Source organism: Engystomops pustulosus, chromosome 1 (genome assembly GCF_040894005.1).
Source record: "Engystomops pustulosus chromosome 1, aEngPut4.maternal, whole genome shotgun sequence".
Lineage (NCBI taxonomy): Eukaryota > Metazoa > Chordata > Amphibia > Anura > Leptodactylidae > Engystomops > Engystomops pustulosus.
Window position 1 is genome coordinate 191483520 of NC_092411.1, and position 11242 is coordinate 191494761.

The following is an 11242-nucleotide window of genomic DNA, read 5'->3' on the forward strand; positions in this document are numbered from 1 at the left end:
TCCCCCTCATCCTCATAGACTGTAAACTCTTGTTTCCCCCCTCATCCTCATAGACTGTAAGCTCTTGTGTCACCCCTCATCCTCATAGACTGTAAGCTCTTGTGTCACCCCTCATCCTCATAGACTGTAAGCTCTTGTGTCACCCCCTTATCCTCATACACTGTAAGCTCTTGTGTCACCCCCTCATCCTCATAGACTGTAAGCTCTTGTGTCACCCCTCATCCTCATAGACTGTAAGCTCTTGTGTCACCCCTCATCCTCATAGACTGTAAGCTCTTGTGTCACCCCCTCATGGTTTTGCCATCTTCTGACCGTAATAACTTTTTCATACTTTTTACATACAAAAATTTTTTTGCGAAATGAGCTGATGTTTTCATTGCTTCCATTTTGCCGACTGTGCAACCGTTTGATCACTTTTTATAACATTTGTGATGTGATGTAAAATGGTATAAAGGTATAGCTTTGGACATTTGGGTGCTATTTCACGTTATGGGGTTCACAGCTGCCAATAACCTTTTTTATATTTTGATAGATTGGGCATTTTGAAACGAGGCGATACCTGTTTGTAATTTTGCTGTTTGTTATGTTTTATATCAATTTTAGGGAAAGGGGGGTGATTTGAAATTTTAGTTTTTTAGCAGTTTTTTAACTGTTTTTTAGACCCTCTAGGATACTTTACCCCTAGATGGTCTGATCGTTCCTATCATATGCTGCACTACAACTGTATTGCAGTATATGCCATTTTTGCACTATATTCATTACAGTTTCTGTGAGACGGTGGGTATTAATGGCACGTGGGTTCTGGTAAATGAGATAGGTGGACAGGTTCTGTAAAGGAGAGGAACCATTAACAGTAAAGGAGAGAAGGTTATGGTCTGAAAGTGGAAAGGCAGTATTAGTGAAGTTAGAGACTGAATAGGGTTAAGCAAAGACCGAGGTTGGCACTATATGAATAAAGGAATTATTATTATTATTATTATTAGACACCCTGGATAACAGCTCGTTGTTATTTATAGAAACCATCAGTGCAGCCTTACTTTTTAAGAGTTCTGTAATTGTTGTTTCTATGTGTAACAAAAACACTTTTTTCATTCACACAGTTCTGTAAGTCTTGAAACAGGTCCATCATTTCCATCACTTACTTAATGTGCTATTCTTAGAGTGTCCAGCAGAGGGAAGCATCACACAAATATTTCAGATTGAACTCCCGGGGCTCCGTAGATCTGGCTGATAACATCTTCAAGCATCCTGGGATATAGGTCGCGATGGTATGACGTCATTCGCATGTCAAGTGGCTTACACCCATCAAGATGGCGGCATCTGTGAGACAGGATCTCACCCAGCTGATGAGCTCCAGTGGTTCTCACAAGGACCTGGCTGGGAAGTGAGTGCAAAGTGTGTGCGACTGTGTGCAGGGAGGAGGACTGCTGTGTGCCGGCTCCTGTGCACGGCGTGTAGCTGTGCTGTGGTATAGTCAGGACTGTGCTGTGTCTATGAGATGAGTTTTGGAGATCACATTGTAGGAAGTCAGTATGACAGATACTACTGCTCTGTTTCACTTCTCACGTTTAAGATCTCTGCTTGCTGTCGTTGCAGGGACATATGCTAATTTACACCTCGAGGGGTTGTTCAGCCACATTAAACTTTCCTCTATCCTGGGGATTACTTGCTCAATGAGGATGGGATCTGTTGTGCCCCAAATAAACAGAGCAGCTGATCTCACAGTTTGGGTACAACATGCCCTTTTCTCTGATCTTTTGGGGGCCTGCTGTTCAGCAAGTTATCTCCTATCCTGTGGAATGAACAACCCTGTTAAGGGTTAAAATATGCCCTGATTATACCCAGCAGATAAGATGCATAATAAAATGTGTATTCCTATAATGGGGTCCATCTGGTTCCATTAGGGTGTTCAGCATGTTTTCAGACAATAATGACCCAGGATTTTTGACAGAACCTCTGATACTAATGTAAATGTAGCTTTTCTGTGTCCAATTCAGTCCTCCAGATCTGCAGAATAAAGTTCATATTTCCTGTACAGACCATGCGGAATTGCAGAATTAGTGGGTTTTATTTCATTCCGCTCTTCAATTTTTAAAAAAAAATGTATTAGATGTAAAACGGTGCAATAGTATAAATAACAATAGCAAACTCTTATATGACTTTTGACTGAAAAAAGTACACTCCACGAATATCCATAAACATATGCAGAAAGATGGATGCTTCCTGTTTTGTGTCGGACTGCACTGTACATCTCACATCCAGGAGGAAAATTTGATGGAAAGATGCAGCAAGCTACGTCTTTACAACCTGCTGCACAATGTATATTCTCAGCAAAGGCCATAATAGTCTATCGGGGACAGATGCAAAGCATTGCATACATCACCGGCCTCTGCTGAGCGTAGGTTCTTGGTATTTTGAGGTTGTTATGTTTTATTCACCAGAGTGATGCACAAAATAAGATAATTTTTTGGAAACCACATCTAAAATGTCATCCAAGTACAGAGATCTTAGGAATAGGATTACTAAGCACATGTGCTCCCCCCATCCTCCCTCATCTTGTAAGTCTTCCAGAATTCTGTTTGTACATATGTGTGAATGACATTAGTTATTCTTTCTTATTTTTCTAGGTATCGTCAGATTTTAGAGAAAGCCCTTCAGCTTGTTGGGGCAGAGCAGCTTGAAGCTCTCAAAGCCTTTGTGGAAGCAAGTAAGATTTATACAGTAAAACAGCATATTGTAAACTATTGCACCACATGTATTGTGTGTCTTATGTTGAGTTTGTAATTATAAAATTTTTCACTGAACGCAAAACCAAATATAGCCATGCATCAGGTTGTAAAGTACATAAATATAGAAGAATGAATCACCCGATGTACCGTCAGACTATAAGACTCTTCTTACTATAAGAAGCACCCCAGATGTAGTCTTCCAAAAAAGTAAAAATATATTTTATATCAATTAAAATATTCCTGTAAGTCGCACAGCACACACAATTCTGCTACATTTATACATTGGCACACACAGCCCTGCTACATCCATTCGTTCATTGGCGCACACACAGCCCTGCTACATCCATTCGTTCGTTGGCGCACACACAGCCCTGCTATACTCGCACAAGAGCAGAAATGGGAACACGCTCTGCAGTACTATACACGCACAAGAGCAGAAATGGGAACACGCTCTGCAGTACTATACACGCACAAGAGCAGAAATGGGAACACGCTCTGCAGTACTATACACGCACAAGAGCAGAAATGGGAACACGCTCTGCAGTACTATACACGCACAAGAGCAGAAATGGGAACACGCTCTGCAGTACTATACACGCACAAGAGCAGAAATGGGAACACGCTCTGCAGTACTATACACGCACAAGAGCAGAAATGGGAACACGCTCTGCAGTACTATACACGCACAAGAGCAGAAATGGGAACACGCTCTGCAGTACTATACACGCACAAGAGCAGAAATGGGAACACGCTCTGCAGTACTATACACGCACAAGAGCAGAAATGGGAACACGCTCTGCAGTACTATACACGCACAAGAGCAGAAATGGGAACACGCTCTGCAGTACTATACACGCACAAGAGCAGAAATGGGAACACGCTCTGCAGTACTATACACGCACAAGAGCAGAAATGGGAACACGCTCTGCAGTACTATACACGCACAAGAGCAGAAATGGGAACACGCTCTGCAGTACTATACACGCACAAGAGCAGAAATGGGAACACGCTCTGCAGTACTATACACGCACAAGAGCAGAAATGGGAACACGCTCTGCAGTACTATACACGCACAAGAGCAGAAATGGGAACACGCTCTGCAGTACTATACACGCACAAGAGCAGAAATGGGAACACGCTCTGCAGTACTATACACGCACAAGAGCAGAAATGGGAACACGCTCTGCAGTACTATACACGCACAAGAGCAGAAATGGGAACACGCTCTGCAGTACTATACACGCACAAGAGCAGAAATGGGAACACGCTCTGCAGTACTATACACGCACAAGAGCAGAAATGGGAACACGCTCTGCAGTACTATACACGCACAAGAGCAGAAATGGGAACACGCTCTGCAGTACTATACACGCACAAGAGCAGAAATGGGAACACGCTCTGCAGTACTATACACGCACAAGAGCAGAAATGGGAACACGCTCTGCAGTACTATACACGCACAAGAGCAGAAATGGGAACACGCTCTGCAGTACTATACACGCACACACATGGGAACAACCACCTCTTCTTATTACTCTGTGCCAGTTCTCTGCTGCATCCCTCTACTCTGCATGAGGACCTTGAATGATGTAGTAAGCATGTGATCAGTCCAGGTCCTGGACACTGGGGAGAGGGAGTGCGGAGGCTCTCCCCTCTAGGAGATTGGGTGAAGCGTTATGTCAGCACATCACCTAATCTCCATTTCAGCGGTTAGGAGGGTCTGGCAGTGCTGAATACTCCTGAACTTCAGACTGTTAGACTCAGGCACTTTTAAGAAAGATTTTTTTTTTCTTGCTAAAAAGTGAGTCTTATGGTACGATTAATTCTATTAGGACTCGCAGGTCCAGAGCAGAGGGAATGAGCACATAAACCATCAGAAATAGGCCAAAAATATGGCGGTCATAAATACCCTTAAACCTGAGCACATGCTGACAGTGGCACCACATGTATAGTGTGTTTTAGATGTTTGGTAGTGGTCTATTATATTCATTACAGCAGACGGGTAAATCATGATGCAACAGACTCGTATAAAGCAGGTTAACACATTGAACATCATGTTACATTTATAGTCCATCATGGAGGCATCATTTAGAAAATAAACTTTAAAGGAAATCTACCATGGGGAACTTACTTTTGGAAAAGATTCCCCATGGTAGATTCCCAGTTTTCTCACTAATTCTTTAATGTAGCTGCTGCAAAAATAAAGTTTTGATTCTTAAATATGAAAATAAATTTCAGAAGCTAGTGGGGGCGTGGAGTAGCCTCAGACTGCTCCAGGGGAGAAGGCTACTCCACGCTCCCAGTAGCCTCTACAGACCCTCCTCTATGCGTTCCTCTGGTACCTCTCCGGCAACAATCAAGCTCTGTGCCATTCGTCTGCTGCCTATGGGTTGGCCCCAGTAGCCTCTGAACTTGATGCAGCTGCTGCAGGGATGGGGAATCTTTCCAAAAGTAGTTTCCCCACTACTTTAAACTGATAAGCTGAGTTGTAAAAAGTCACATGATTGAAGATCAGTGCTGAAGTCAAGCTCCGTCCGCCAAAGAATACTCCCTTCACAATAACTGATGTCCTGGTAATGGTTTGGTAGGTTAATTTCTGACAGCTTCCCTCGAAATGGTAATTCATTTGCAGAATGTATTGTACTTGTTTCTTCTATCTTACTATGGAGATAAGTTAATTTGAATGTTATCACATTTTCAGTGGTGAATGAGAATGTCAGCCTAGTGATTTCTCGCCAGCTGCTTACAGACTTTTGCACACATCTTCCAAGCCTGCCTGATGGTATTGCCAAGGAGATTTATCACTTCACCCTTGAAAAGATCCAGCCTCGAGTCATCTCTTTTGAAGAGCAGGTAAGATGCTACTCTGAATGTACTGTATCATAAAATGACAGTGGGCAGCTGAAGTGCAGAAGGTTGAATCTGATGGCAATGTGTACTTGTAGGTTGCATCAATAAGACAGCATTTAGCATCCATTTATGAAAAAGAGGAAGACTGGAGGAATGCGGCACAAGTGTTAGTCGGCATACCATTGGAGACGGGACAGAAGTAAGAATATTAGAGATCTGGTTTATTTAATCCATGTATGTAATGTTCCTCGTTGTCTGAATATATTGTGCTTTGCTGGCAGACAGTACAATGTTGACTATAAATTGGAAACCTACTTGAAGATTGCACGCCTATATTTGGAAGATGATGACCCAGTACAAGCAGAGGCATACATCAACCGAGCATCTTTACTACAGAATGAGTCCACTAATGAGCAGCTGCAAATCCACTACAAGGTAATGGAGTAGTATGGCGCATACTCGGCACATTTTATTTATACAGTATGCAGTGGTCAACAGTTGAACATTTGGAGATTGAACAGGTTCCTGCCCTTCTTGCCTTTAGTTTGTGCTTTATAACAAATTACAAAAAAAAAATGTTTACCCTTCTTACTTGCATTATACTATGTTGCAAATTTGGCCATAAAAACCAAAATAAGAAACTTCATCTGATTTGGGGAATCTGCTGCAAAACTCTAAACTTTAGTCGACTGAGATATAAGTAATAATATATACAGTTCAGTTCAATGGTGAAATGTCTTAAGGGTTTTCTCATCTTCCCTTATTCCTCAGCGTTAAAACGTCCTTTGTTTAGAAACGCTCACCTAATCCATGTATTCTGTCTAGGTTTGCTATGCCAGGGTTCTAGATTACAGAAGGAAGTTCATAGAAGCTGCACAGAGGTACAATGAACTGTCGTACAAAACCATAGTGCACGAAACCGAGCGGATGGAAGCACTTAAACATGCCCTGCATTGTACCATCCTTGCTTCTGCAGGTAAGACTGTTTTTTTTTTTTTTTTTTCCCTTTGTTGATATGGTGGGCAGTGGGGGGAGTTTGGTCACTGATCACTGGTCATTGAAATAAAAAGAAAATGTGTCTTTTAGGGTTGTTGTAGGGCAGTGATGGCGAACCTTTTAGAGACCGAGTGCCCAAGCTACAATATAAATCCCCTTATGTACCGTGAAGTGCCAATATGGCATTTTAAGCAGTAACTTATTGTTACCTGTTCTTCAACATCTTTCAAGCGTATCAGCCCCTGAGGCCACCAATACAGTTGAAAGAGAGTGCAAATTCAGACTCTCATTGTAGCTTCTCTTCAGGGTCTCACTGTAGAGAAAAATGAAGGGTCCAGCAGGGGGACCTCAAAAAGATAATGCAGCCACTTTTCAAGCAGTTTCAAACAGCCAATGAAGTATCACTTAAAAATAGCGCTGAGAGCAACATCTCTTAAGTTGCCTGGGACTGCAGAAAGATTTGGTGGATTTGTTCCTGTCTGGTGAACTTTGTCCTGGGGTGATGGTCTGAGTGCCCACAGAAATGTCTGAGTGCCACCTCTGGCACCCGTGCCATAGGTTCGCCACCACTGTTGTAGGGTCTACAGATGTTTCACTGTATTTATATTTTGATCACCAAAATAATGGCAGCAGCTAGGTCTTTCTTTTATAGAAGTTTCTTTTGTCATATTATTTATAGGACAGCAACGTTCTCGTATGTTGGCAACACTATTTAAAGATGAAAGATGCCAACAGCTTGCTGCCTATGGGATTCTGGAAAAGATGTATCTTGACAGAATCATCCGAGGAAACCAACTGCAAGAGTTTGCGGCTATGCTTATGCCACATCAGAAAGCAACTACTGGTGATGGTAAGATTATAGTAGGGGTCACAGTGTCAGAGTTTTGTAGAATATGGTAAAAGATGAAAGCCACCATCAGTATGGAAGAAGCTCATATGGTAAATGATGAATTTGTCTCATCAATGGTTATCCTCAAATAAAGCGGGCGTCAGTTCCATAAGTCATTTTCATGTCTTTCTTTTTTTTTTTTTTTTTTTTTTTTTTTTTTTTTAGGTTCAAGTATTTTGGATAGAGCAGTTATAGAGCATAACTTGCTGTCGGCAAGCAAACTATACAACAATATAACATTTGAGGAGCTTGGAGCATTGCTAGAAATTCCAGCTGCCAAGGTAAATAGCTGTTATCTGGATTGTATTGTATTTTGCATAGATTGAAAAGGAAAAACGTGGAATATTTGCAAAAAAAATGCACAGCACAAATCTGCCTATAATTTGTGTAAAATAATGTGCATATTTGATGTATAAAGTGTGTTTCTAATTCACTATGTTCTGTATTGTGTAGGCAGAAAAGATAGCATCTCAGATGATCACAGAGGGCCGAATGAATGGATTCATCGATCAGATTGACAGCATTGTTCACTTTGAGAGTAAGTGATTCAGCTGATTTGGTTTAACAAAGTGGAAGAAAAAAAGCTAGGCTCTTGATAGAATTCGCAAGAGCTGTGGCAGTGGCCGCAAGTTATCTTTTAACAGTGGATGCTTCAGGTCTGGCTGCTGTGAAGCAGAGGTATTAAGGCGACCAGGAATGTCAATTTTAGTAGGTGACAGGTGACAATAGCCTATGCTATGCTGACTTCAAAAGGGCCTTTGTCAGCATTTTGAATCGTTTCAGTAGTTTTATATAAGTTTAATTCACATTACCTGGCTCCCATGGGGAGGGGAAAGATTCAGTCTGTGGGGGAGATTTATGTAGCTTCTCGGCGTATAATTGTCGCAAATTTTTGCGCAAACATTGTTTTTGCGAGTTTTTTAGTGAGGAAAAAACGCAACTCTAAAGTCTCACAATACGAAAAAATGCACCACAGAGTGTGCAACACCACATTTATCAACTGAGAATTTTCAAAAGAACGCAAATTTTATCGCAAAACTACACCACATAGGAGGTGGTGTATGTGGGTGAAAAACTACGGGTGGAAGTTTTTGCTCAATTTTATGTTTGAGGTATCTGAGAATTTTCCGTGCAAAAAGGCAGAAATTGAGCAGATGTTAAACATACGTGTGACTGGTGCAGTCTATTCGCATGGAGCACACACAGCTGATACTCGCATCAGAAGGCATTTAACACTGCACAAACGCCGCACTATAAATCCAACTGTCTGAAACCTGCCAGTCTAACATGTATACAGCTGCTCAAAATCCTGCCCAATAATAAATCTCCCCATGTGTGTGTCCGTCTGTGTGCCTGTCCTCATGCATTCATTTTCTCCCACTGTCTGCTCAATGCACATGACAGGAAGTGGAGAGGGACCTGCATGAGTGTTGAGAAGGAAACTGACCTAGTCTACAGCTGCCACTCCCCAGTCCTGGGACTCGCCACATGCCACTGGCAGGGAACTAGATAATGTCAATTAAACTTATATAAACGGCTGAAATGATTCAGAAAACTGACAAAGGAATTTATAAAATTAGCATAGCATTGGCTATTGGAACCTGTCAGCATCTTACAAAAAAAATTACCTTCCTGATGACAGGTTTGCTGTAACACCTTCCCTGTGCATGGAGAGGGCTCATGGGCTGAGCCCTCTCCATAGTCAGTAAGTCTTTGCTGCATATTGCTAGCACCAATCGCCGCTGGTGTTATCGATTGCCACGGGCAAAGCTGCTGTTGGCTTCAAAAAGATCTTGGTGATGATCGTCACTACCCGGGGAGCGGCGAACAGTCACCATGACAGCCTTGAGTCTTCCGAAGACCCGAGGCCGCGTCGTTTTAACCCATTCATTCCCATGTGCGATTTGCACATTTTAATGAATCAGGTGAAAAGTCCCCATATACTGCCATACTGTAATATGGCAGTATATGGTAGGACCGATCAGACAACCTAGGGTTAAAGTACCCTAGGGAGTCTGAAAAATAGTGAAAGTAAAAATTAAAAAAAAAAGTTAAAAATAAAAATTCAAATCACTGATATAAATAAACAGTAGAAAACAAACACATTGGGCATTTTTGGAAGAGGCAATACCTAATCTATCAAAATATAATAATATTTTTCACTGCGGTCAAGCCCGTAACGGAAAATAGCGCCCAGAGTTCAAATGGCACTTTTTTGCCATTTTGAAAAATATTTAAAAAATCAAAGTGATCAAAAGGTTGTACAGTCCTAAAATTTGTAGTATTGAAAACATCATCAAAAGTTGCAGAAAATGACACCACCCACAGCTCCGTACACGGAAGTATGAAAAAATTATTAGTGCCAGAAGATGACAAACCAAAAAAACATTTTTTGCACGGGAGGTTTTAATTTCTGTAAATGTATGAAAACATTATAAAACCTATACAAATTTGGTATCCACGTGATTGCACCGACCCAAAGAATAAAGTAGACATGTCTTTTGGGGCGCACAGTGAAAGCCGTAAAATCCAAACCCACAAGAAAACGGTGTACATATGTTTTTTTCACTGCATTTAGAATTTTTTTTCCCCCTTCCAGTACATGCCATGAAATAAAGAGGACCTGTCACCCAAAATTTCGCAACTAAGAGCAGCTCCTAGTGCTTGAACAAACGCCAAGTGTTAGAGCGATAGCATTACCGGAAACCTCCGGTAACGCTATCTAACACTGCGGCGGGGTACAATGTAATCGTCGGACAGCTCGCAAATCTGTCCGATGTATTCATGAGGGGGTGGGGCTGGGGTGTGGTTAGGGGCTGTGACTGCCGCATGACGCGCACTGCCACCCTACGGAGCAAGCGGTCCGATGATTACTCTAACGCTATCACTCTAACACTGCCACGTTTGTTCAAGCACTAGGAGCTGCTTACTTTAGTAAGCATCTCCTAGTGCCCAAAATTATGGGTGACAGGTCCTCTTTAAATATCATCACTATGAAGTGCAATTTGTTGCGCAGAAAACGAGCCCTCAGAGTTTTTTTTATGTGTAAAAATAAAAAAGTTATAGATTTTTGAAGGTGGGGAGTGAAAAAATGGAAATGGAAAAATGGCCAGGTCGTTAAGGGGTTAATATGCATTGTTTAGTACAGGAGCATGGAGGGGGCTGACAAAACTGTTTTCTTTGCTCCAAAAATTATTCCTGCTAGTAATCTGATACCTCTTCAACCAAATCAGACCCATTTATAATGACATACGGCACAAATGTGACCAAAATATGCAAAGTAAAAGAAATAATATTGTACTTTGCTGTAAAAAAACCAAAAAAAAACCAAAAAAAACCCAACCTTTTGACCAGAGAACCCTACATAGAACTTTTATATACCGTATTTGTTTCTTGAAATCCAATTCGATTTATTTTGGGTTTTCTTCTACAGCGCGTGAAGCCTTACCTACTTGGGACAAACAGATCCAGTCACTGTGTTTCCAAGTAAATAACCTGCTGGAAAAGATCAGTTCGACGGCACCTGAGTGGACAGCCCAGGCCATGGAGGCCCAGATGGCCCAGTGAGGATTTTTTTTATTTTTGTTTTGGTTTTTTTTGTGTTTAGGAATATACAGAATACCTGGTTAATAACATGCACTTAGAGGACTTTCATGATAAGTTTCATGATGTATTTCCTTCAACAATTATTGGATGTCACAATCCTAGAACTGAACACCAGAGAATGTGTATGTAATACAAGTGCATGCACCTGAAATAAAGGCCATTTCTTTGCCCA

At 41.5% G+C, this 11242-nt stretch overlaps 1 protein-coding gene across 1 annotated transcript; it reads left to right on the plus strand.

The window, feature by feature from the left end:
* Nucleotides 1–1225: 1225 nt before the first annotated feature.
* COPS4 (COP9 signalosome subunit 4) lies at nucleotides 1226–11242 on the plus strand. Its single transcript, XM_072116304.1, has 10 exons — nucleotides 1226–1384; nucleotides 2628–2707; nucleotides 5431–5582; nucleotides 5675–5778; nucleotides 5861–6014; nucleotides 6405–6555; nucleotides 7255–7425; nucleotides 7630–7745; nucleotides 7918–8002; nucleotides 10898–11242. The coding sequence occupies exons 1-10, from the start codon at nucleotides 1311–1313 to the stop codon at nucleotides 11029–11031; spliced, it is 1221 nt and encodes a 406-aa protein (XP_071972405.1). The 5' UTR covers nucleotides 1226–1310; the 3' UTR covers nucleotides 11032–11242.